This window comes from Camelus bactrianus, chromosome 5 (genome assembly GCF_048773025.1).
Source record: "Camelus bactrianus isolate YW-2024 breed Bactrian camel chromosome 5, ASM4877302v1, whole genome shotgun sequence".
In the NCBI taxonomy this organism is placed as follows: domain Eukaryota; kingdom Metazoa; phylum Chordata; class Mammalia; order Artiodactyla; family Camelidae; genus Camelus; species Camelus bactrianus.
Window position 1 is genome coordinate 58,222,522 of NC_133543.1, and position 27,641 is coordinate 58,250,162.

Genomic DNA, 27,641 nt, shown 5'->3' on the forward strand with positions numbered 1-27,641 from the left:
TCCTTATAGTGATTTAAAGCTTGGATAAGCTCAGAAATCATAAAATGAAGAACTTTTTATGGGAAAATGATATTAATAAGTCATAAGAGGCTGGTAGTTAATCTTCTTGCCAGTTTTTATCAAATATATAATCAGTATCATGATCAATCTTCAACAACTAATAGAAGAAGCTTTCAATTATGTGGGTATCTAAAAATATTTCCTGTACACTGTCATCAACAATAAAACCAACTGTGGTCCATTCAGTTAATGTCTGCTGATAACATGTGAAGGCTGTTCCCCAGCAGTGATTCAGTGGGACTCAACGTGACCAGGGGCTGGTTTACTACCATATAATCACCTAGTTCTGATGTCAGCAGCATCTGCTGTATTTGCAATTTTCATTATCAGTGAAGAAGGATCTAGAAAACCAGAAAGTAAAAATGTTCCTCATCAATGACTATGCTTATGTTCAGGGTTTTCAGAACAAGTTTTCTTCCTGGACAAACAGACTGATAAAAATATCCCCTAGCATATCCATGAACTGACTTGGAATATGTCTCTTCCAGCTCAATGTCTGAAGCATCTTCTTCAAATAGCTTTGTTACGTGAAATAACCAAGGTACAGCTTGGAAGTATAGTATCTCTATCTTCTGAATATGAACCTGTTTCCATCTTTTAGTTGTGAAGAATATATTCTAATTTGTTCTAATTTTGGTGAGAAATATGTTCTAATTTTTTGAGAAAAAAATTCAGGCATTCTTGATAAAATACCTAACCTCCAAGTTAAATCATCTTCAGCCTTATCAGTGAGGAGGAGGAATATAATTTGAAATCTGCCAGTATCTCAGTTGAAAACTTGTAGAATTCAGTGGATCTAGGGATTTGCAGGATGACCCTGGCACCCAGTTCTCAGTTCAGAGAGAAATACTAACCTCACGTGAAAATATGCAGTGTCCTCTGTAGAGTGATGCTGGAAAATGAAGCCCTCGGTGCTCGGTATCTTTAAATTCCTGACTCGGCTCCAACTGAGCCTTTTGGGGATTCCACTCGTCCTATGGAACCTAACTTTCAGGACTTATAACCAATATCAATGGGAAAATAATACCTGCTTGCAAAAACTCACCCTGTGACCAACTTCTGCGATTTAGGTGCATTTTGTAAAATTTATTGGATGTTCTAAAAAGTCTAAATATTAGACAAAATTCATGAATAATAGACCAACCCCTGCAACAGGATAACACAGCTGATATTTCATGAGTTCTTCCTGTAGAAGGCTGAACTATCATCACCTTTTTAGAGAACTAAACTCTGGCATGAAGTGGTGAAATGTCTTGGCTGCAGCTAATGAGCAGCTAAGACAAGGTTTTCTCCCTGGAAGCCTGATTCTGGAGCCCCTGTTCTTGACCACTCCACTGTTTGCTTCATTTTAAGCTGATATCCAGGGGAAGGGCCTTCTGTCCTTGTCTAAGTGAACTTTGTCAGGCAGCATTTGTCAATTTTTTTTCATTTTTTTTTTGTTTTTGTTTTTCTTTTTGTTGATTATTTTTTGAGTTGTGTATCGCCTCCTTGTTTTTACCTCCAGAAATAATAATGATTTTCCAGATCCTCAGTGGCCTGGGAAGCAACAGACTGGAAGGTACATAGACGAAAATGTTAATAATTATCGTGAAGCACTGATATCAAAGGTGAATTTTATGTTTTCTGTACTTTCCTGAATTTTAAATTTTCTGTGCTTTCACTCCATGTATTGCTTTTGGAATGAGAAGTTTTGATCATTTATTTGTTTACTGAAGGCTGTGATTAGCCTTTCCCATGAAACAAAATGAGCAACCCCACAGACTTCTTGCTGTCTCCACCATTTGGAGATCGCTGTCACTGCTGCTTGGTGTTTACAGTTATGTGTTTGGTTCGTGTCAAATGTACTGAAATTGAGACCACTGGAAGGAAATTTGCCACCTGGCAGTCAGACACTGATTACCCACAAGTGATTTAGAACTCAGCATTATCCAAGAAAGAATCTGTTCACTGCTTGCCCTGGTATGTTTGCCAGGACACTTTGGTTCTCACCGCCTGCCATGGTTGCTCACTTAAGAAGTTATCTCCTATTACCTGGAGCTGGCCGGTTTGGGATAGCATGTTTATAGCAGCAAAACCGTCAGAGCCAAGATGAACACTGCCTGTTTGGTTCTTGGGCACAACACCAAGTAGAGAGAACTACATAATCCTCAGTTGTGAACCCTAAAGGATCTCCTCTGTAGGCTGTTGATGAGGTCTGGGAATCTGTTGTTTCTAAAAGCCTCCTTGGAGACTTATTCCCAAGTTTGGACGTCACTGCTCTTACAGAATGCATTTTCAGGTGTTTCATTAGGACTATAAAAACATCATGCCGAAGGACCATAAGTCTACAAAATGGCTTTATTTGATTTTTCAACTTGGACAAATAGAAAACTGTCCCTCTGCCTAGTATCCACGGAAACTTTCCTGGGCTGTAATTAAAATACAGTCGCAGATGTAAAGGAAAGCCACATGCATGTTGTATACTTTACTTTTTTTTTTTTTTTGGAAGTATAGTCGGTTTACAATGTTGTGTTACTTTCTAGTGTACAGCATGTCATATACTTTAAAGTGCCAGACTTCTTGACCTCAAATCCAAATTAAGAGCAGATTTTTAACAATGGTAATGGCCAATTTTGGTGAGTTTTCAGGGAAATGGACACTCTCGTGCACTACTGCTAAGCATATTAATTAATTCCACTTCTCTGGACGGAAATTTGTATCTAAATATGTATCTGAAGTCCTTTAAGAAGTCATACCATGGGACCTGGTAACTCAGCTTGTAAAAAATGTATTCTAAAGAAACAACCAAAGATACATGTAAAGATTTCTGTGCAAAGATGTTTATCAAAGTACATTCACAGTATTAAAAAAACTAGAAATAAGCTGATGTTCAGCAAGGAGTTAACTTAATAGCCTATCTCATGGGTATACAGTGGAATATTATACAGCTGTTAAGATGTTTTTGAAGAATATTTAAGGCTGTGGGGAAATTATATATTGTTAATTGGAAAAACTTGGCTGTTAAATAAAAATATAGCATAATCCCAATTTTTTTAACAATTGAACATATATATGCATTTTAAAAAGCTGAAAGCAAATATACCAAGATATTAGAAGAGATTATTGCTGGTTGTGGGTGGCTTTAATTTCCTTTTTTCTTTTCTGTCTCCTCCCCTCAAATTTCTGCAGTGAATATGTATTGATTCTATAGTCAAAAATGCATATTTTTCAAGGTCATATTTTGTGACTTAATGTGCATATGTATATAGCTTTAAAACAGTATTTGGAATATGGTAACACAGTATATATGCCAGCTGTTTTAATAATAAAATTGTAAGCCTTACCTCCCTAAGCTTCAGATTTAAAATGCCAGGTGCGACGTGCCAGATGCAAAACTTACAGCAAGTTTTTCAAACCATTTTTGAGATGCTGAGGCAGAAACTGGGCCATTCTTTGTCCTCTTAACTCTCTGTATTTATCTCATAGTAATTCAATCATGTTTTCCAAAAGTGGGAACCCAGACACTGTATCTGTTGTAACAAATATTTATTCATCCAGTCAGTAAATCTTTATGAGTACATTTAAGCATTCATAGGTATGTACGCTCTGAGTTTCCAAGGATGATCAAAACAAACCAACTCTGCCCCAAATATACACATGCAAATGTTAAATATATATGTGATTTTTTTGCTTGTATTGTTATCAAAATATGTGAGTGATTATCATACTGAAAACCTTTGTTCTGGGTCATTTTAATAGCCTTGTAGAAAATTACAAATTAATTTGACTTTAGTGTTCTCTTGAGTCAGACGGAGCTATTCTCCTGCCTTTTCTATTAACTCTCATGCAGAGTAACTCTCATGTTCCAGAGCCTTTGCTCTTGAAGTGGCTTAGTATTTGTCCCTTTTATTTGCTGTTAATTTATAATTGCTGTCATGAAGCATGATCATAGTTGCTGGGGTTTTCAGTAGTTTTGTTGCTCGCTTGTGAGTGTTGAGAGTACAGGTAAGGAGCAAGCCCACAGGTCAGTCCTGGTTCTAGCGTTACTTAAAGGCAGCCCTGGGAGTTAAAATGCTGTTTATTCATATGCCTTTTACCACTTCATCGTCAAGATCACTCAACTACTCTTGGCTATAAATGGACCACTTGTTGGGTCCTGATTGTATTTCTTACAATGCAGGGTTTCCAACAACAGACCTGTTCAAAGTGGGGCCATAGCTCTTGGTTCTTAATGAGTTTCATGTTTCTCTGCAGGAAGAGTCAAGAGTGTGATGACTGCTGGTTCTCCCTTCAGGGTTTCCCAGGTGTGCTGTGTGGAATTTTCCCAGCCACCATTTCTAAAATTTTCTACTTTCATTCATTTTAGTGGCACTTAGAGATTTATTATTAATGCAATTCTGCCCTCTTTCAGTGAGAGCAAGATAATTGTTACTATAGAGAAAATAGTAGAATTACTACTTCTTCAGTCATGGCCTTTTGGCTTTGGTAACTTTAATATTTTGTGCTATTCCAAAAATAATAAAAATAATTCCCTGAAGGCCGTTTTTAAGAAAGCAGCAGGCAAGACGGTGCACCTCTTCTACAGGAGGCATTTAGAAGGATGCAGACATGTGTTACCATCCACTGCTGTTGCTTTCCCCCTGGCAAGTATCTAGGGCATCTGTCTCCATTCACTTTGTCAGCTTTCTCAGTAAATTGTGATACTGAGGTCCTGAGGTGGTGCTGATGACTGGCACTACGTTTACTGGATAACATAATGGCCATATCAGGTATGGATTCTTTGCTTCCAAAGGGGCAGGCAGGTTTTGTACATGCAGGGCGTTTGGACACATCTTTCCATGGCAGTAAGAACACGCAAGATTCCTAAACATTTATTCTTACAGCACTTATAGCTGAGATGTTAGCTACCATTTATTAAGTGCCTGCTGTGTGCCAGCCCCTAGGCAGCACTGTCCATACCCTGGGTGCCAACTCTGTGACTTGCAGTGTCTTCTAAGGTAGACATTAACATGCCCATTTTACAGAGAGAGAACAGTGAGGCTGAGAAAGGTTCATGATTTGCCCAAGGCACGTGGTAAACAGCAGCATGACAGTTGGTGTGCTTGTCTGTGTAACTGTGAAACTTATGTTCTTTTCTCTGCCTCAGACATTGCGTTCCAGGAGTAAAAGCTAGCTGGCTTGCTCTTAGTTCTTAAAACTTGGAAACAAACTTTGAAGTTGTACTGTATTTAATAGTGCTGTAATCTTTTCTTTTTTGTTTTACTCATTTCTGTCTCTCTGTTCCCATGGAAGGTTGTGGTACAGGATGCCTTTTGATGTGTTCAGTTAGTCTTGAGGGAAAACACTACTTGAAATTGCTGTAATTTTTTTGTCATTTAACGTTAGATTTAACTTCAGTAGCAGGCAGGAGACTTAAAAGCTTGGAGTCCATAGAGTCTTGATTCTCATTCCAACTCCAGTACTTACTGACTTTGTGTCATTAATTTAACTTCACTGTGCCTCTCTCTGTTCAACCAGCCATAAAATAAATTTAATAGTCATTATTCAAAGGCTTTTTATGAAAATGGAATGAAATAATCCATGTAAAGCACAAAAACAGACATATAGAAAGCACTAAATATTAACTGTCACCACTATCATCATCATCAACACTCTCATAGAAAGGTTACCAGTATCACTGAAATAGTGTTACTTTGCCAAAATTAGACAGAACTAGAAGAGAAATAAGCCTAACAGCCAAAAGACTGAATAAGAAAATACTTCCAAATTTATAAATAATTTTGGATTTTTTTTGGAAAATATTTTGTATAATTCATGAATGTAAAAATAGGTTAGATAAGATAATCAGGTGAACAATTCCAGTGAAGTTAACATTCAGAAGGCAACAGTCCAATTCTTATTACTATCCTAAATTTGTGTAAGTGAGTCTATACAGAAATTGGTAGCCGCAGCCTAAAATATTTCCAGCCATTCCTTTATGTCTCTAAAATGAAGTTAAGGTAAATGAGAAGCCTAATAAGCCAAGAGACCCATTCAGCAGATCCGTGGATGCTCATCCTGAGAGTCATGTTTCTCCCTGCAGGAGTTGCAACTAAACCGTTTGCCTATTATTAAATGTCTTATTGTCTGTCTGTTTACCCACATCTTTTGATACTGAGTAAACCAGACTGCAGTCATGTTGGCAGATTTCTGCTTGCTGCCCAGGAGGTATTGAGATCAGTGAACGCTACCCGGGGAAGAAACTTTTACCAAATTAAAGAGCTGCTGCAGAATATGTGTGGTAGACTCCTGGTTTTAAGCTAAATATGCATCAGTTCTTTCTGAGTAGGGCGACCAAAGGTCGGGTGAGTATATTGACCTTCTCTTTGTGTTCTCAGTGCCTTAAAAACTGATCGGAATTAACCTAGATTCATCAGTTGTACAGCTGCACTCTGGTGGGGGATACTGATGATGGGGGAGGGCTATGCTTGTGTGGGGGCAAAGGGTATATGGGACATCTCTGTACCTTCCCCTCAGTTTTGTTGTGGAGTTAAAACTGCTCTAGAAAAAAAAAAAAAAAAGAAAAGAAAAAACACTGACCTAGAAATTAAGTTGTGATTTTAGTATTTGAAAGGAAACTTGATTTTCAAAGAAAAATTAACAAGTTTATGTAACCCTTTATTTAATCTGCTTATATAATAACACCTTGAAGGTATGTGGCATGTGTTTCCAAGTCACCATGAAACAATATGAAAATAGCCAGCTTGTGAAGAAAAGTCCAAAGAAGTGTAGCACAAATTATGTTCTTAAAGGAAGCATTATGAAAAGAATTAACTTTTGTTACAGAAGATGTTGCTACATTACGTTTTTGTGTTCTCCATTGACCAGTCATAGTTTTAAATCTAATAAACAAGAGCTCAGTAATTTAATTCACCAGATGTTTCCATTTTAAAAGTTAAGTCCTTATTTTAAAATGTTTTCAAAAGTTCTGTCCTTCTACAGCTGTGATTTTTATCATTCCAAGATGAAGTTAGAAGGCAATTTTATACCTGATCTTGTGATAATGATTGCTGAGGAACTGTGATCAGAGAATACTGAAAAATTCCAGAAATTTTTGACTGGCTACAATGTGCAGGATCTTGTGCTAGGATGCCGTGGGTGAGGGGTAAAGGGGGTGGGATACCAAGATGAAGATGAGCTGGTCCCTGCTTCCAGGGAGCACCCAATTTAATTAGAGTCCAAGACTGAGTATGACAAATTTGACAGCTGTCTTCGTCATATCTGCCAATATAAAAACATAGTATTCAAGTACTTAGATATTTCATTAAAAATTATTAGTGGTCGTGTGTGATTACATAACTTCAGGGGTATGCTTTTGGCTTTGAATACCATCAGTTTGAAGGCAATTCTGAAGGTGGTGGATTAATATTTTATTATTGGATAGATAATACTTAGGTTTTAATAATGTACAAATAATAAGACTGTAAGTTTATATAAGAGCTTTTGGCTACTTCATTATCACTGTGAAAGTTAAATTAAATAGCTTATTTTTTGAAGCTAGATACATTTATAATAATAGGTACCAGCTGGTAGTTTTATAAATTATGCTTTACTTATTTCAGTTAAATATATACATACATTTATGGTAATAAAAATATTCCTTTACTTACTGTTTCTTAGTAAATGTTTTTACTATTCTCTGTTCTTTGGCAAATCAACAAAATTTGGGGTTTGTGTACTACAGTCTTCTGTGTTTGCAGTGAATGGATGTCTTCCTTTTCTTCCCTAATAGAAACTTTTGTATAATCAGGTAAAGAAGAAACTAATACTGTGTTTTCTGTGACAGGTACTGCAGTAGGTATGTTACAGATTCTTGTCCCACTTTGGTCACTAACGCTTCTGACCCACAAACTCCTAGCAACATTTTAACTATCTCCGGGTCTGTCTAAAGACAAAACTCATTTTTATCGTACTTTGAATATCCTAAATTGATTTCTGTCTGTGGCTTGCTTTGGAAGTTAGGCGACTTAGTTTCTTTCACCCGTCTGAGTTCTTCAGTTAATCCTTTATTTCTTGCCTGCGTAGTTGCTAAGGTCAAGTTTCTTTCCAAGTTTTGCATTTCTTACCATGTTTGTTTGTTGGAGGGAAGGAGGGAGCGGGAGGCAATGTATGTATATTTTACTGCCCAGCAACCTGCAAGTATGAAGATAGAGAAGAGTCCTTAAAAAGAAGCCCAAGCCAGGGGGAGGATATAGCTCAGTGGCAAAGTGTGTGCTTAACATGCACAAGATCCTGGGTTCAATCCCCAGCACCTCCATTAAAAATAAATAAATAAACCTAATTATCTCCCCTGTGCCAAAAATTACCTACCAAGGAAAAAAAAAAAAAAAAAAAAAAGAAGCAGCCCAGGCTTTTTTTTAGCACACTGGAAAAATTAAAGTGAAAGTAAATTAAACATGGAACAGGTTTAATACGTGAGTTTACAAAAATTTATTCACCCTCATTTGGTCTTTTGTATGATAAGACCTCTCTATAGAATATAATCATCTCAGGAGCAATTCACTTGTCTATTTTGTTCTCTGTCACCCTGTCATCTGTGCCCGGCACAATGTAGGTGCCCAATAACTTATTCATTAATTGAACCAAAGGGTGGATGAATGAATGAATGAATGAATGAATGAAGAATGACACATTTCACTGGCAGTTTCTGGTGTTCTGCTTTATTATATTTGCTTTACTGATCTTTAGGGTTGATACTCTATTAAATAGTGAAGGAAGAACTGGTACTAAAATGTATAGCTTCTAAATGACTCTAATTCTTAATTTTTAAAAATGATGTATTAGAAACTGTTTTCTTCCTGTAGGAAATTATCTCAAAGTTATTTATTTGTTGTGAGGCGCTTGGAAGCATTTTATATTTCTGTAATACAGTAACACCTATCTATCTTTATTGCTCATAGTTCTTTTTTAGAAAAATCAACTCAGGCATTTAAAAAATACTTCTATGTTTTTTATATATTAATAGAATTTACAGTTAAAGAAGTTTTGCTCAGATATATTTGAAGAGTACCTGAAACAGGTTTTCCTCTTATAGGTTTCTGTAACATGTCAGGATAGTTTGGGTTATTAATGAGTAGGTTTGTATAATTTAGCTCAAGGTAGTTTAAGTGGTTGTAAAGAAATTCTGAAATGTGTTAATTTTTTAAAAATGCTTTTCCTCATAAGAAGCATTATGAGAAAGGGAACAACATAAATACAAGTTGGAATTCTCTATTTTAATAATAATCACAAATTTTTTCATAGTAATTCTTGAAGAACAGCAGTTCTCAAACTTTTTGGCCTCAGGAACCCTTTGCACTCTTAAAAATTATTGAAGACTTAGCAATAGACCCATTCCATGCTAGCTTGTGTAACATTTTTTTTTTAATTCCCCAAACAAATTTTAGTGAAAAGAATGATAACTGTTTTACATTTTTGCAAATCTTTCTGATGTCTGACTTAATAAAAAACAGCTGGATTCTTACATGTACTTCTGTTTCATATATTACAATATCACATATTATGTATCCTATGAAAAACTCCACTGTATGTGAGACCCTGAGAGTAAAAAAGGCAAATAACATATTGGTATTATTATAAAAATAGTTTTCACCTTGCAGATGCCTTGAAAGGGCCCTGGGGACCCTCAGGGTTCATGGGACCAGCTTTTGAGAACCACTGCTGCAGAAGCTAGGGGGAGGGAGGGTTAGCAGCAGTGGGGTGGGAACTTCGACTTCTTTTATATATTTCTATGTTGTATTTGTATGTTTTATTATGAGTATATATTACTTTTGCCATTTTAAAACACAAAAAAGAAAATGAAAGGGTGTGGGAGGAGATGATTATGTCCCAGAAGAAGGGAATACATTTTTTTGCTTCAACAACAACAGCAATTCTCCTTTTAGTTCCTAATTATATGATCTCTGAATAAATTTAAATTTCAAATTTGGCTGATATGTTTTAAATAGGATCCTATCCAGAATATCAGCATGAACAAGCAAATAATGCAAGTCCCGGGTCATTTGTTCTCATTTTGTCTTGTAAACATCTGAACGCACACCACCTGTATCTCACTCGGTAATAAGCCCTTGCTTCCGATACTCCCACAAAAGGTGCTGGCACATATTATGGACACTCAGCCCCATTTATCATTTTTCCCTGCTAATTCAGGGGAATCTGAGGATGGAAAGAGCAGAGTCCCATTTAATGCTAAAATTGTCCTTGGACACTTTGGCTGTCAGATTAGGAATTCTTGCTAATCCCTGCCCAGCTTTATATTTGGCCCCAAAATATCTGTTCTTATTTCTTCCACTTCCTCACAAATTGGAGAAATAGGAGCAATTCATAAATCTTTCACTTCAGTTATTCTGTCTCTAATAAATGACTTACAAGGGCATTCAGATCAGACTTCTTGTTTACAAGGTAATAGAAATAACCAAAAGCTTGAAAACTTAAAAAATTTAGAATAATTTGGCTCAGGTCAAAGTATAATTTTCTCTATGAAAAAATAAACGTTAATCTGAGAATTTTCCAATTATTAAAAATAGAAACCTTAATAAGATAAATAAAATCCAACTTGTCTATTGAAACAATGAAATGTTATAACTAGAGTAAAAATGTTACTGTATCTAAATTTTATCTAAATATTATGTCTAAATATTAACTCCACTGAATTATTTATTTAATGTCTTTCAAATTTTTACCCCCCATATAAAGTGCTTACTTTTTTCCCAAATACACAGGTAATAACTATTTATTGCAGTAAAAAAATAGAAAAAATTAAAAATCACCTATAATCGCACCACTTCTATATAGCTACTGTTAACATTCTGGAATTTGTTTCGATTATTTGTTTGATTATATGTTTAACATCATCGTATTCTACATACTTCTTATAGCGTGATTTTTTAGTTGACAGAACATCACAGATATTTTTTCCATATCAATAAACAGAAATCCATGTTGTCATTTTGAATCACTGCATGGTATTTCCTTGTAAGTCTGTGCGATTCTCATCTGTATTAGATTTTTTTTTCACTGTAGTAAAATAATGCTTTAGTAAACATATTGTTCCTCTGTCTTTGCACACCAATCTGTTTATTTCCTCAAAGACTTAGCTATGGGATTGCTGGGTCAATGAGGCATGTACTTTTTTTTCTTAAGACTTTTAAATAAAATTGCAAAATTTCTCTTTAGAGAGACTGTACCCAGTTACACTGTCTTTCCTTCCCCCAACCTTGATCTATTTTTGAATGTGATGCATTTTTAAAAAATCATTATTATTTTGGTTTTCATTTCTTTGAATACCTCTGTGGTTGGGGGTTGAACATCTTTTCAGATGTTCTGCATAAGTTGCCTATTCATGTACTTTGCCTATTATTTTGTTGGAATGTCATTTCACTGGTCTATGAATGCTCTTCATAGTCTTTGTAAAAGACATCTACTACTTATTACATTTGATGAATTGTTTTCTTCTCTGTGCATTTAAGAATTATCATGTTATTATAATATTATAATATGATGTGATTATCATACCGATTATAAGAAACTCTAGACACTAAATGGCATTAGGCTCTGGGCTTTTTGACGTAGACATTTCTCTGTATCTCCCACCATTGGAGAAATGAGCAGATATTTCTATGTTAGGCTAATTGTTTAAGTAGTACGTGTACCTCCATTCTCATAAAGTTATAAAAATGTTGAGACGTATTCTGTGTTTTTTTGAAATTTGTGAGCTCTCTGCCTCTCTCTAGCAGAAGTCCAGCAGCAAATTCATAAGGGGAAAAAATGAAATCCTGTGCTGGCATTTTTCTTCCAGTTGCTGCTGCCTTTGGTCCCCTGAGGAACTTGTCATTTTTAACATAGCTCTCTGTTTTTACTGTGATCTGTGTGATCTCACCCCCATATCCATCCACATGAGAAATGGGTTGTCTAATCCTCGGCTGTGTTTACTTCCATTTATTTTCAGAGTATCCACATACTGGAAAGGACTTCTTCCTCTAGCACCGAACCCTCTGTAAGTCGGCAGCTGCTAGAACCGGAGCCGGGCCCCCTCTCCAAGGTCAGTGCCAGAATGTGGTGCTTTCTCAGATGGCACGATGCCCACTCTGGGGCCAGCTGAACTGTAACTCTTACACCTGACTCTCCGAAGGTAGCGGTGACCCCATTGTAGGGCTGCTCTTCCACTTCTTCCTGCTCCAGTGCATGGGGTGTCTTTGCATAAGGCTTGCTTACGTTTCTTTCTATAAGGAGGAAAGAGATGAAAGTGTATTTTGCTGGAATTTGCAGTGTTATGTACAGATGTCCAGAATTCTCTTTGTTTTAAGGGAAAAGGGTCAAGAGGAACAGTTGACATTTCCCTGTTGGAGAGTTGAGCTAATACTCTATTTAAAGCTAAGAGAAAAAAGTCAGTGGGTCCAGCAATAACAACAACAGGCCCCTTTACTGCCCATGTACTGTGTACCAGGCACTGTGCTAAGTGCCTAAATACATGATCCCGTTTAATATAATCCTCTGAGCAGCTCCATACAGTGTGGGTATTTCTTATACTTCATAAATATGGAAACCAAGAGTTAGTAACTTGTCCACAGTCAAAAAAGCTGCTAAGTAGCAGAGCAGGGATTAAGCTTTACCCCACCTTCAGGGTAAACTAGTCTGTCCTCAGAGGACCTGTAGTACGTTCAGAGTTCCAGTCCCCTTCTTCCATCTGGCCTTCCAGGCAGTGAGCTGTCTGAGGGGAACACGGCCGATTATTGATGAAGACGTTTTCTGTTTCATGGAAGCCAGTGTTCCCTCCTCTTCAGCCTTCTCTTCCTAGGACTAAAGGAACATCTAAATTCATTTATCTGAAATCCAAGAATCACAAAGAAAAGTCAAGGACACGCCATCGTACTCATCCCCATCCCTTGCTCGATTCCCTGAGGTTTTCAGTGGGTTGGCTTCCTTACTGAGAAACTCAGAAAATAGAAAGCAGGGGGATTTTGAATCCAAATATAAAAAACTTTCCTTCCCCCAAAGCTTAACTTCTAAGTATAGGTAACTGATTCATCCACTTTGCTTTTCCCGTATTAGACAGAATGTTTTGTTGAAAGAACACTCTACTACACTAGTGTTATAGACACGTGTAACTCTTTATACTTTGAACCCATTATAAGCATTAAAGTTACTGTATCAGACAGGGGTAGACTGCGAAACTAAAAAAGAGGGAGTTACTGAACTACAAAAATAACTTAGAAGTGGGAAACGATCTTATTTCTATTTGAATGGCAAACAGAGAGTGTCTACTTGGTAAATATAACTAGTAATCTCTTTGGAACCTCAGTTCTCTCATACACAGCTAAAGGACAGAGAGGATAAATCAGTACAGGGGCGATGCAGAAAGCAGCTAACATTGCTCCCTCAGTTTGAGCCAGGCACTGGATTATATACAGGTATTTTCTCAGTCAGCCCTCAACTCCATGAAGTGAGTACTGATATTATTCTCATGTTACTGATAAGGAAACAGACTTGGAGTATAAGTAAGTTGTCCGCAGTCAGATAGCTGGGAAGTGTGTGACATTTAGAGCAGTGGGAGACAAAGACCGTGATGGTGAGAGAGACACAGAGGAAGGAAGACTCGGAGAATGATGCATAGAAAAGGAGAGGTGCCGGCGGTAAAATGAGTAGGGAGCGACACACACACGTAGGACTTGCTCTGGCGCCTCGTGGCCCACCGGCTGCATCTCCAGCCTCTTTGGTATCTCACTTTATAATCCAGCTCCATCCACCTGCAGGCAGTTCCCTCCACTGGCCATGCTATCTCTTTCCTCTGCTGTTGGGCTCCTTCCGCCAGGCCTGCGCAGAATACTGTCCTGCTCCCCTCCCGCTCCTTCATTTAGCGAAAACTCGAACTTCTCTTAAGTTAGGCCCACAGGGACCCCTTTTCAAATGCTGCTCATTGTCTCCCTCCCTAATCCACCCTCAGCCCCAGACCATCTTGCATAGCCTGCAGTTGGTACTGACACACTCATTACTTTATTTCACATTCTTCCTTTTTGTCAGGTTCTCTCGGACAACCTGAGATGGCTTAGGGTGCTTCTGATCTACTGAGGGAGGACCTCAGGAGAAAGAGCATGAGCGAAGAGGCTAGGGCAGGTGTCGTTGCTAAGCAAGAGGGGGTTTCAGCTGGCGTCTACCCTCAGCCTGATCCTGTGGTGGGCTCTGGAGCATGGATTATATCAGAGTTGGTCTCCCCCGGAGTCAGGGAGCCCTCAGCCATTTGTACCCTTGTGTCCTTCAATTGTTGAGAGCTGTGGGGGAGGTAATACTAACGCATAATTTCCCGGGTGTGGAGGCCCTGGCTTGGCCAAACAGCAGCTCCCCATAGAAGGAGGGAGCTATTAGCCTTAGCAGTTCACGGTGCTCACAGCAGTTGGGACATGGGTCCACTGGCTGGATTCAGGGATCCACGTAGGGCGCCAGCAGCATCCATTTCCCATCACTTCTCCGTGCAGTTGCCTGTTTGGATCTTGCTGTACAACTAAGACTCTTGTTGTGTTTTTGCATTAATAGATAACACGTCTCTTGGGACCCCATGAAATCAGAGGGTCCCATTCAATCCAGATACCACAGCATCTCACCATCTCTTAGCCCCTTTGAGAGGAGATGGGCTTCCTGGGCACTGGCTGGTGGCAGAAGAACATTGTTCGAAGTACATATAGTCCTGTCTTAGGATTTTTTCAAATACTTTGTTTGGTGTTTTCACCTCCTAAAGCATTTCCCGTATCCCCCACCCACCCATGCACACAGGCCTGCACGCACACAGAGTAAGAAAGCAAATGTTTCTGTTTTCCCAAAGGAACAGACTAGGGCTGTTATTAGGTTACTTTCTGATTTTAGGTATTGTTATTAGATCAAAAGTATTTTTAAAACTTGTATAATAGCAAAAATGTTTGTGTGTCCGATTCAAGTGCTGACGTGATCACATTAGGGTTTTTGCCTCTGTTTCTATTACAAGTAATCCTATGGAAGTTGGTGACTTTAAAACAGAAAATTAATATCAGCTGAAATTATGAAAAACAGCCTTCAATTTTCCAAAAGTTATTTTAGCTTTCTCAAGACAGACCTGGTCTACTAAGCATAGAGATGGATTGTACTAAGTCCTGAGGTGGGATATTTTATTTCTTACATACTTAATTTGCAACATTATCATCAGCATTTATAGTTAAAATAGAGTTGTTTGCTCTGGCTTTATCCTTTGCCTCTTTGTTTGACAGCTTATTTAACTGTAAGAGCTAGGATTTTTCCCATTTTCTTTCTTTGCTGGGCTTAATAATACTGAATCAGAGTAAGTGGAATTATTTGTTCAGAGCTGCTGCATTTATGTTTAAAAAATACATTTTAACTTTTTGCCTTTCTGTGTAATTTATCTTCCCCCTTCATTCTTATTCCTGGGTAGTTAAACTCCCAAAGAAGAAAAAAAACTGCTGTGATAGAAATCAGTAGCCATAGCTCCACAGGGACAAGCTGTTATTACATCCTGAGTTTAATTAGAAAAAAATTCAAGAAGCATTTTGTACTTATAGTAAATGTTTCCATTTTCACAAGTAATCCAGAGTTTTCATCTTAAACACATAGACACACACACACACTGGAATAAATCAAAGATGAATACTAGCCTTCAAATAAGATCTAGCCAAAAATAAAAATGCTGTTCTGGGTGGGATGGGCATAGTTCAGTGGTAGAGCATGTGCTTAGTGTGCACAAGGTCCTAGGTTCAATCCCCAGAACCTCCTTTAAAAAAATTTTTTTTAAATCCTGTTCTTCTAGAGGTGCTGTCCCGCGGAGGGGCTACTGAAAATAGAAATGTCATTAAATACATCTGATATTTTTCTAAGAACAGAGAGCTCTACTGAATGTAGGTATACATATGTAGAAAGTTATTCTTTTGACTTCTTGATTATACAGATACTTCCTCAAAAGAATCAGTAGAAATCCATCATTTTTATGGAATGAAAATCTGTCTTTTTTTTTCTTTTTTTTTTGCTTTGCTGATGAGAATAAAAAGCCAAAGATACTGGACTTCATATAAGAACCTACTGTTTTTTTCTATTGTTCTAACATTATTCAAAAGCAATGCTCACCTGTTGAACTGCAATTCAATATTAAAAAATGAAAATTCCAAAGCGCTCTGCTTTGTACTACTGATGATAATGCCTTTATTGTCCAAAAAACATGGTGCAGAGCCTGAAATTGCCTTATCAGAAATACTTTTTTAAAATCATTTGACCAGATCCATCACAGTTATTGATACTATTATCTTCAGGTAGAAAATCACTTTTGGGGTTTTTGTCTTATGTGAAGGGAAATTGACAGATCCTTTCAAGGATTCTTAATGTTGCCAAATGAACATTGGTAGGTGTGTTTATATAGGGATGTAGTTCATTCACTAGGCACCCCTCAGAGATGACCAAGAAGATGGAGAAATGACGTTGGTCTCAGATTAGTTTGCAGGGGTGGTGGTGGTGGTAGGGTTGGGCTTGGGTAGAAGCATGATGCTGGCTTTAGAGGGCTCTTCAGAAGCTCAATGATGTTTACATGAAGCACTGTTCAGCCACATCTCCTGGAAACATAATTGTCTGTGAAAATCCCACTCCATTTACACGTCTTTGGACTTAAATGTAGACTTGACTAGGCCATAGGGCAAGCAGCTTCTGAGATGAAAGGAGAAGACAGGGGAAAGAGACATGAGTCTCCCTTCCTGTCCCCGTGGCCGACATCAGTAACTAGTTAGGGCCTCCTCGCCTCTGGGTCCTGTCAGAGCCTCACAGTCCTGCAGCAGGTTCTGGGAAGCCCCCACCCAGACATCTGGGCCAGCAGGTCCATCTGCCCCGAGATGGAATGCACCCATTGCCATTCCACTGAAGCCTCTGTGCTGTGGCCTAAAGATGATTTGTGACAGAACGAAATGTTGCAGAAAAAACGTGTTGCAGCTCAGTGTTACAGCTCGGTGTTACAGCTCAGTTGTGACAGCAACCTGGATCTGGGTGAGAGACTAAGCAGCACTCGGAGAGTTGGAGAACTCAGGTTTATTATGCAAGCTGGCCCAGAGGAGTTAACACTCCAAGCTCTGGACCCCATCTGTAGGTTTACACAGGGTTTTATAGGCTACCAGTTTACACTTTGCAACATTGTATGCAAATAAGGTATAACAAAAGTTGACTAATTAAGAACAAGCTTTGTAGAAATGGACCAATCAGGAGTGAGAGAAATAACCAATCAGGAGTGAGCTCCATGCAAATGAAGTACTACAAATGGACTAATCAGAAGTTAGGAAAATGGACCAATCATGAGTGAAGGAAATAACCAATCAGGAGTGAGCTCAGGGAACCAATAGAATTTTAGGGGTAAGTTCCACTTTCCTAGAAGTAAGCAGTTTCAGAGGCAAAAAGTGAGTTAGAGCCACTGGCCCAGGGAACCGGATGGTGCTGGCAGGAGAGCAGTAGACCTGCCTAGGGGTCCTGCTGGTCTTCTTTATGGGGCTTCCCACCTCAGTATCTTCTCAGAAGGCAGCCTCCTGAGTCAATTTGGGATGGAGCGTTCTGCAGAGGGGGCCACCCTGACACAGGGAGCTGTATCCAGCTTTCCAGAGCCAAGGCAACTGAGCAGGTTACGCTGAGAGATTTTGCTTCCCTGTGCCGTGGGCAGGACTGTAGCAGTTGTATTGGGATGTGACCTCGTTCCTGCCTCTGCTTCTGCTTAATTGTGCTCCACGCCCAAGATTAGCATATGAGTGTTTGCCAGGTCAACGGCTACTTCAGAGCTGCATGGGCCCTTGGAAATCACCTGGTCCAAGGATTTAAACCCAGGATGTTGCTTAGGAGCAGGTACCCAGCATGGAAGCAGGCCCAGGGGGGACTGGGGCAGACTGAAGATGGACAGCCGGCCCTTGTGGCAGGACCAGCATTGCCAGATCTTAAGCTTTCACAAAACGCTAGAAATTTGGGTTTTTAAAGTCTGAAATCTTTTGACTTTTAAATGTTGACAATTGAATTTCAAAACTTTTTTTTTAACACCAAAGACGCACAAAACATCTTATGGAAGAGGAAACCATGATTTAGTCTGTTTTTAACAGAGGAGGATGATAACTTGGACTTTAGAATCTCAGATTCCTGGCTGTGCAATGTAGTGCTCTTTCCATGGGCTCCCAAGGATGTGTGAATCTCAGGACAAGCGTCTTCGAAAGCATGGACTTCTTGGTGTGTGTTTGGAGAACTGGGTGTTTTATGTGCTCTCTGTAATGCATGCAGCCTCCCCAAGAGGAAACAGATGCCCACAGCACTGCTCTTCAACTTAATAGGTTAGGAGCCACTTAGGCTGCTGTAAACTTTTCATTTCTACACAGAAAGCCAGGCCCATGTGCTAATTGAACATGTTTCATCAAAGTGGTCTTATTTAAAATTTAAAGTGCCTCTGTGCAAAGGAACTGTCTGGGAAAATGCATTTTAAACCTTATGAATGCAGGCAATCAAAATTCCATCCTACCCCAGACTCCAGCTCCACCTCATCTCTGCTGGACCCGCATACCTGCAGGTGTCCCCGGAAACTCGCTCTCACTGCAGTGATAAGTACATAGCTGTGTCTGATGTTAGAATTTGCCCCAGAATGTTGTTCATACTTCTGGTGGGTCAAGTATTTCTTCAAAAGCAACTTCTACTTAAGAATCTGCTTTAAGTGTCATCAAACACTGAGAAACATGTGATTTGCTTTTCTTCTTTTCTCTCAGGAAGCTGACAGCTGGGAAATTATAGAAGGGCTGAAAATAGGCCAAACCAATGTCCAGAGACCAGACAAACATGAAGGCTTTATGCTAAAGAAGAGAAAATGGCCTTTAAAAGGCTGGCACAAGGTAACATTTTCATCATATTCACCTTCAGATCATCTTCATAAATAGAGAGGCTCTTATTTGGTGCCATTAGGTGGTAAACCAAGAATATAGTGGTATGTGTAAAGCTAACCTTCAAGGCTTATTTTAACCATACAGGCCGCAATCTGTCATACTTAAGTCTGAGATCTTAAGATCTTGCTTAATATCTGTATGCAAGGGAAAAAACATTTTACATGATATTTAAAATCCAGTTGAGACATATTGTTGTCTACTCTGCTTTTTTTAACTTAAATTAGTACGAATATGTTCATATTAAGTATTCTGAGATGTTTTTAAATGCATGTATGTATTCTGTTGAAGGGATTTATACTGTATCCCACCATTACTGAACCAGTTCCCTATTGCTGATGGAATATCACTGATCTTGGAAGTCTGTTTACTGCCCTTGGACGTATATGGTTTATTCCTCTCTCCCCTACTCCACATCTTTTTTCCATCTTCTAGTTTTAAGTATGGTGAAGGTATTTTGCACTATATTGTTGTAATGACCTGTGTGGCAAGAATTTATTCTGTGATGGTAAGGGTAGGAAAGTTGTCCTCCATTTTCAGTAAAAGCCCTTTGGTAGATGACCAGGATCTTCTCTGAAATCACTGTGAGAACAGGTTCATTACTTGCTGCATGGATTTCATCTCAAGGCAGGTGGATTTGTGGGTGCAAATGGCTGGGCGATGGCTGCCCACTGCCCAAGCAGGAAGGTTATGGATTATATCTTCAAAGAAATATATTTTTTTGCAATTTAAGGGAAGGACTTAAAAATTAACAGATGGAAAATGTTGCCTCAATTCCCTGTCTCTGAAGATGGAATAAAAACAGGTCAAAGAGTCTTCTTCCCCTCACTTGTCGTAAATCTTGGCCCTCCCCAGAACCCATAATATTATACCAGGGCCAGGGTCTCTCTCCACCTTTGTTATTTTTTGGATTTTGTTCAACTGGCCGTACTTCTTCCTGGAATCACCTTGCCTTTCATTCTGATCTTACGATTTTGCAATTCCTCAAGTCGGTGGCTTCACTCATTCTCTTTCCCCGTGACCATCCTATAGGTTATCCCTGCTAAAATTCTTAGATAGATAGATAGGCGTGAGAAAATAGAAAAAAGGGGTCCAAGAAACATGTGTTATCTGAATTGCTGACTTTAATTTAGTGCTCTCAGTCCGTGTTTCAGCCAAACTGGCTGTGAGTCAGCAGCAACTCTTTCTGGACCATGCCTTAGAACATTTTGCTGTGAAAATAGTTAGAGGTTCTCCCTTAAATTATCTTTTCTCCTGGTCTCTAATGACATCAGATATTTATTCAAGCATCAGCCTATTTGATTGCCCAAGTCCTAGGTAACCAAGTCTTTTTCAGCTATAGAGATTCTTCCTTCCAGTGCTTGCTTGATCCCCCGCCTCCCCAGAACCTGTAACAAAGGGGTTACAGTGGCCTTCTGTTAGTTCTGTGCAGGGGGCCTCCAGGCCTGACTGCCTGCCACTTCAGCAGCTAAGAGTTCCTGAGTCACACAAAAACTTCCCAGCAGAGTAATTTCTCAGCCACAGAAAGACTCCCTGCATCTGTAGAGACTAGAAGAGGGCACTGGACCCACTGTTTGATTCGGTTCTGGGAACTATTTGTTCTCCTGTCAATTGTCCGCGGAAAGGAAATCAATAGCAGAGAGTTCGTGAGGTTTGTGAAGCAAAAACGGCTGATTCATTGGGACTGGACCAGGAGTATCTTGGAAGAGACAAAAACTGCCATGTATATATATGTGTATGGGTTTTTTTCTGCTTAATATGGTTCAGAAATAATTTTTAATCTCTTTTACTAACAGTGAAATGCAAGCATTTTGCCAAGTGGAGATGCAAGCATATTGATAAGGCTACTTTTTAAACTTTCCAGAGAATTCATTATTCATAGGTCCAGTCCATGGGCTTCTGTAACAGACATGGGCATTTTTAAGAATTATTCATGGTAGCCAGGGACATGCAGGAGTTGATCTTCAAGGTGCAACATTCCCTGTAGACAAGTTCCTCACAGCGTCACGGTGACCCAACTCAGGTTACTCTTGTTTCTCACTTCCAAACACACCCCAGTGTGGTTCATTCAGAAAGTCTTAGCTCAGGCCCTGGGACTGCTCCCTCGCCCCCATTAAGAAGAACTCTGGTGGAAAGATTTCATCCCTGTTGGATTATGTGTGAAAACCCTAGTAGCTAAACAGTACAGAACTCAAGCTCAGGTTCCCTTTCCGTTTAATGTGGCTGACTGTGGCCAGGTGCACTGAATTCAAATACATGAAAATGATCAAACATACTGACGACAAATGCCAAGCAACGTTCAACCCACACTCGTGAATGTTTTATATAATTCAAAATCCTGACAGTAACCGGGGGTTGTTTGGTTCTTGCAGCGTTTTTTCGTCCTGGATAATGGAATGTTAAAGTATTCAAAGGCGCCACTTGATGTAAGTAGCACACAGGGCATGTTCCAAAGATTGATTTAGAATTCTGCTCAAAGTGAGTCAACAGCATAGTGTACAAGTCTTGTGCTGTAGTTACCAGCTTTGTGCATTTCTGTGCCTGTAAGATTTAACAAGCCACCGAAGTTCCATGTTCATGGAAGGTGTGTTTTGTGTTTACGATCAAGCTAGCAAAAAATCTCAAACTGCTGCATGATGATTTAACTATTGTGATGTATATTGTTTGAAACAGAACCTTAAACCTGAAAGTCCCACACTAATAAAAATTGCCCTTTCTGTCTTGGAGAGAAAACCCAAATAGGGTTTTTTCCCTGCATCTCTCCATAAACCATGCTTTACGTGCTTTTTTTGAGATTTAAAGCAACATTTGTCCTCATCGATGTCCTTTTAACACCTGTCTTATAAACTTCATTTCTATTTTATACATCCTTTTATCTTGGGAATCCTGACTCTAAAATTATTTCAAATTATTTTTCTTTAATATGAAAAGTCACCGTTTGCATGCAAAACTAGAAAATACTCTTCTTATCACTGTGTATAGGGGAATTAATGGAGGGCTCAGATTTCAGTTCTGTCCCCATCTCTTTCATGGAATCAGCTGTGTGTCCTTGATCAGATGAGGACAGCCAGAATGAAGAGCTGTCTGCTCCGGGCTCTCGGTCCCAGCTGCCCCATTCTCCCCCAGCAGCTGTCTTCTGACTGATTACTTGGGGATGTTCTGGGTTGTGGTCAAAGACTGACCCTAGTTATTTTAAGAACCAGTAAATATATCTTTTTTAGGCTATAAACTGTGTGATCTAGAATTATGAAGACTTGACATAATAGTTATGCCAAAAGCAGGAATAAGAAATGAATAGTCTTACTTATTGAAATTGGTGTGAACTCACTGCAACTTCAGCTGTCCTCAGATTAAGGACCTTAACTTCAGAACCTCAGCCATTAGATCTTCTTTGTAAAGGAAATGTGTTATTCCATCTCCTATAGATAAGTTAAAGATTACATTAAGCTCAACTGCAACACAAAGACATATCAAATCACACATCCTGCCAGGCTATTTACTAGTCTTTTGATTTCAGATTCAAAAAGGGAAGGTCCATGGAAGCATTGATGTCGGACTCTCTGTTATGTCAATTAAAAAGAAAGCTCGGAGAATAGATCTTGACACAGAAGAACACATCTATCATTTGAAGGTAAAGTCACTTTTCAACAGTTTCTCTGCCAATATCAAGGGAAATCTCTTGCCTGTACCAGTGGTAAACAGGAGATCTGTTTCGCCATTACCTGCCTCTCTTATTCTTTGTTTTAGGTGAAATCCCAGGACTGGTTTGACGCGTGGGTCTCCAAACTGCGCCATCATCGATTGTATCGGCAGAACGAAATTGTGAGATCACCAAGAGATGCTAGTTTTCACATATTTCCTTCAACCTCCACAGCTGAATCCTCACCGGCTGCTAATGTTTCTGTTGTGGATGGAAAGGTATGACTGTTATATAAAAATCAGCCCAGAAATTGCTTGGAAAATTATGCAAACATGTTAATGGAGTCTCATTTGACAAACCAGTAAGAGAAGATTTGCTTGTAAACTAACCCTCAGAAGACAATAGTGACATTTAACAAAGTTATTTACAAGTGTAGACTAGGTGGAAATGTGGGTCACCAAGAGAATTAACAGTTATTATTCCTTTCATCTTAATTTTATATGGCTTTGTAGGAATATTAGAAAGTAGAGTGAAGATTGGGTTTATCAGCACCTACAAATTGATGTCTTCTTTGGTGGTAATAAGAAGACCACAAAGTTTTGAACATGAAACTTGCTTTTGTTCCTTGAGCTGTAGTATATACATGACCATGAGAGAGACCAGTGACATTCCTCACGAGGTTAAACAAGTGGGCTAGAGAATGTGACAGTAAGTAGTGGCCCTTTCAAATGGCCAGGCACTGTGTTAAGCATTTAACATTCATTCATTTCTAGTCTTTAATATATCCAAAGCTCAGAGACAGTAAAGAATTTTCTCCGGAAGTTACATAGACATTAAATAGCTGAGCCAAGCTCTGAATCCTCATCTGTTTCCAAAATCAGTGTCTTTTCCATTATACCAGGTACCAGATTAAGGGAGGCTGAAGCTGTTCTTTGGGCTGTATTAAGAGTTCTTTTTCTGTATTGCTGAAAAGCTAGAGGTGCTCCCTATTAAAAATCAAAGTTAAGACAATAGGCAGGGAGACAGCTGTTTCTGCCTTTGATTCAATAATTAAGTTTTCTGAACCATGGCCACATTGCATTGCCCAGGGGTCTTCCAGCTTCCCACTTAGCACCTGATACCGAGACTAGAGACATCTGTGAATAACTGGCTGCCACAAGGAGTTGGGTTCAAGTGTGTTTCAGCGAAGATTTCATTTTTCTGTTTTCTTACATAGGGATGTATGTAATAACATATATCCAAGTTTCCTTTGCAAAGCATTGAAAAACTTCGTGGAATACCTGCGAGAGTAAGCAAATTGGATGAAATGAAGTTAGTTTTTGCTATTTCAGTGGAATTACTTAACTAATTTTTTTTAACTTTTTTTTTTATTGAGTAATAGTCATTTTACAATGTTGTGTCAAATTCCATTGTAGAGCACAATTTTTCAGTTATACATGAACATATATATATATTCATTGTCACATTGTTTTTTTCTGTGAGCTACCACAAGATCTTGTATATATTTCCCTGTGCTATACAATATAATCTTGTTTATCTATTCTACATTTTGAAATCCCAATCTGTCCCTTCCCACCCCCCGCCCCCTTGGCAACCACAAGTTTGTATTCTATGTCTGTGAGTCTGTTTCTGTTTTGTATTTATATTGGTTTTCTTTTTAGATTCCACATATGAATGATCTCATATGGTATTTTTCTTTCTCTTTCTGGCTTACTTCACTTAGAATGACATTCTCCAGGAGCATCCATGTTGCTGCAAATAGCATTATGTTGTCGGTTTTTATGGCTGAATAGTATTCCATTGTATAAATATACCACATCTTCTTTATCCAGTCATCTGTCGATGGTCATTTAGGCTGTTTCCATGTCTTGGCTATTGTAAATAGTGCTGCTATGAACACTGGGGTGCAGGTGTCATTTCCCAGGAGCGGGATTCCTGGGTCATATGGTAAGTCTCTTCCTAATCTTTTGAGGAATCTCCATACTGTTTTCCACAGTGGCTGCACCAAACTGAATTCCCACCAGCAGTGTAAGAGGATTCCCTTTGCTCCACAGCCTCTCCAGCATTTGTCATTTGTGGACTTTTAAATGATGGCCATTCTGACTGATGTGAGCTGATACCTCACTGTAGTTTTGATTTGCATTTCTCTGATAATTAGTGATATTGAGCATTTTTTCATGCGCCTGTTGATCATTTGTATTTCTTCCTTAGAGAATTCTTGTTTAGGTCTTTTGCCCATTTTTGGATTGGGTAGTTTGTTTTTTTCTTATTAAGTCATATGAGCTGCTTATATATTCTGGAGATCAAGCCTTTGTCGGTTTCATTTGCAAAAATTTTCTCCCAGCTAACTTTTTTAAGTCCCATTAATTGTATTTCACAAGGCTCTCAAACCTTATTTCATTCTGGAGTATCTCTCTCCTAGGAACAGGGTGTTAGGGGATCCCTAATACTAACCGCTTCTGAAATGAAAGGAAACTCAATGATCCAACGCAAGATGCTCAAGATAGTCCCCAAGTTTCTCTAGGCCTCCTGTGTTCTCAGCACAAAATAGAATGAATCCCAGAGTTAGTCCAAATTAAGTAAGAAATGTATCCCAGATGAATATTTAAAAAATATAAATGTTTAATCCTTTGATTCTTCCAGCTTCTGCCTGTGTCTTTGGCACAGAGTGTTGATAAAAGATGTATTGTTTTCATCCCTTGTGTTATTTATTAAATAACTTGGGTGACATCTGAGAATGGAGAACTGAAACCAGATCCTCCCCACTGTTTGCCTTGGAATAAGAAAGCGCTTCAACGCTGGTTTTCCTAGATCTATTGCTCTAGTTACAAATGACACACCTCTAAGATCTAACTTGGTGAAAGATTTCCATTACATGTATCAAAATGCAATAAAGAGTGAAAAGAGCTTTTTATCACTTAGCTTGCATTCTAAGCATCAAATTATGAGACTCCTGAATTTTAATTGGTTTGTGGCCCTGTGCAGGTAATAAGTAAGTCTGGGTTTGCTAAGTATGTGCATCCTTCACTTTGTTGTGATGTAGAAGAGACAAAATCAGTTGTAATTGAATATATAAAGTCAAATATGGAATTTTAAAGTTTTGGCTTTGGGGGAAATAAGTTTCTGCTTTTTTTCACTGAGTGTTTACTGCCATCACTTTAGTATGTATATACATCATACAACTTTTATTTATTTCACATAAAATCCCTTTTAATGGAAAGTCTGTCAGCTATAGATAATAATAACTGGCCGAGATTGCCGTTTTATATGTACAGTTTTCAATGTGCTTTCAGAGCATGGCGAAGTTGCTTGCTGGTGAGTAATGTATTTAAGAAACTTAAGTGGCTGATGAGACCGTGAGTTGGTTATAGAGTACTGAGAGCTTTCGGGAAGGAAAGGCATTCCATCATGAGTTTAGACTGCTGTAAGAAGGACAACTTAACTAAGAAATTCAAAACTATTGAAAATTTGAGTTGGTAGGTCCTCATGGGTTTGAGATCTAACGGACTTGAATGAGCTCCCCTCCACTGTGCGGTGGAGATGGCAGCTTAATGAGTGCCATTATTGCTGATGAATTTTGGCCTCACTGAGCTCATACCACGTTTAGCCAAGAGGCTTCTTACATATTTTGAGTGTACCCTTTTTTCCTCTCTTTTTAAATGTCAATTTGAAGATGCTTGTCTTCTTTTTAGTGACTTAAATGTACTGTTTCTGCTTAACGAAACTCTTCCTTTGTTCACCATAGGTGCCCCCAAACAGCTTTCCATGGCAGTCCCCTTTACCATGCAGCAACAGCCTCCCTGCAACCTGCACAACCGGGCAGAGCAAAGTGGCGGCCTGGCTACAGGACTCGGAAGAAATGGACAGGTGTGCAGAAGGTTAGTTCTTGCCCAGGGTGGGCTCTCAGGATGAGCCAGAGAAACAGACACAAAAGGGGCAGATTGTGGGTGGGTACTGCACTTTTCACCTTCCCCACCTCCCAGCCCCCTTGATTGCCTCCATCTTTCTTTCTTCTTCTGTTTATACCCCAGATCTTCTCCTTGCCTTGACTAGGGCTTCTTACCTGTCTGTTCTCCTGCATCCTCACAGCTGAATCGGGTTTTGCCCCTACCCCGACTGCCACTTACTTCAGCGCTCCCCCTCATCGCATTACCAGCTCCCTTCTGGCTTGGTTAGCCTCCCGCACCCTGGACCCTGGGGGGATCACACAGCTGAGTGCTACCTCCAGAGCACCCTCCACCCTCCCTCTTGACAGTCTGCTAGGTCCCTGCCACAGCTGCCTTCTCTGCCGCTCCATCTTGCCCATGAACAAACTTCCTGTTTCCCAGCTGCTGGCGATATAGAGCAAACGTATACTGCATCTTACATCCCCAGTTACCTGGTGGTGGTGTTCCACCAGGAATCGGTTATTAAATCTTCTGAACTAATACACGATTCCTTCGCTGCACCATCTCTGAGCCTCTTAATCTGCAGAAACTTTCTTCTTTCTTGTGATTAGCCTGAGCCCATTGGTCCAAACTGGATCTGCAGACCATTTCCACTCTGTGAGACAGTTTTCATTTGACCTTCAAAAATGAAAAAAGAAAACCAATGATATATCAAGTATTTAATAAGGCTAGGTTTAATTTTAAAAGTTATTTTGAGATGATGTTCGGCCTTATTTTAAAAAACTCTTTCTTTTTTTCTTTTTTTTTTTGAGGGGGTATGCAATTAGGTTGGTTGGTTGGTTGGTTGGTTGATTTATTTAAATGGAGGTGCTAGGGATTGAACCCAGAACCCTGTATATGCTAAGCACACACTCTACCACTGAGCTATACCCACCCCCACCCTGGGTGTAACTTTTTTAATATTAAATTTTTTTCTTTTATGAAATTATGGTGAAAGGATATGTTAGATTATTTTACGTCCTTGCTTAGAAAAGTTGAAATTTAGCTATCTGTGTTCATACCCCAACCAATTTTTTTTGCTCTACACATGCATGAACTCAGTCAGCAACATTTTTATTAGCT

General features: G+C 39.0%; 1 protein-coding gene across 9 annotated transcripts in view; it reads left to right on the top strand.

Annotated features, from left to right (window-relative positions):
* Positions 1–27,641, top strand: part of OSBPL6 (oxysterol binding protein like 6) — a 186,657-nt gene that overhangs the window by 109,815 nt on the left and 49,201 nt on the right. For 8 of the 9 annotated variants that reach the window (XM_074363954.1, XM_074363956.1, XM_074363949.1 and 5 more), the window contains exons 4-9: positions 12,026–12,118; positions 18,822–18,944; positions 21,365–21,418; positions 22,510–22,623; positions 22,740–22,910; positions 26,378–26,510. In XM_074363954.1, coding sequence (XP_074220055.1) covers positions 12,026–12,118; positions 18,822–18,944; positions 21,365–21,418; positions 22,510–22,623; positions 22,740–22,910; positions 26,378–26,510 — 688 coding nt within the window. Of the gene's footprint in view, positions 1–6,048; positions 6,384–12,025; positions 12,119–18,821; positions 18,945–21,364; positions 21,419–22,509; positions 22,624–22,739; positions 22,911–26,377; positions 26,511–27,641 lie in introns of those variants that run through there. The other variant, XM_074363951.1, reaches the window with a different exon arrangement.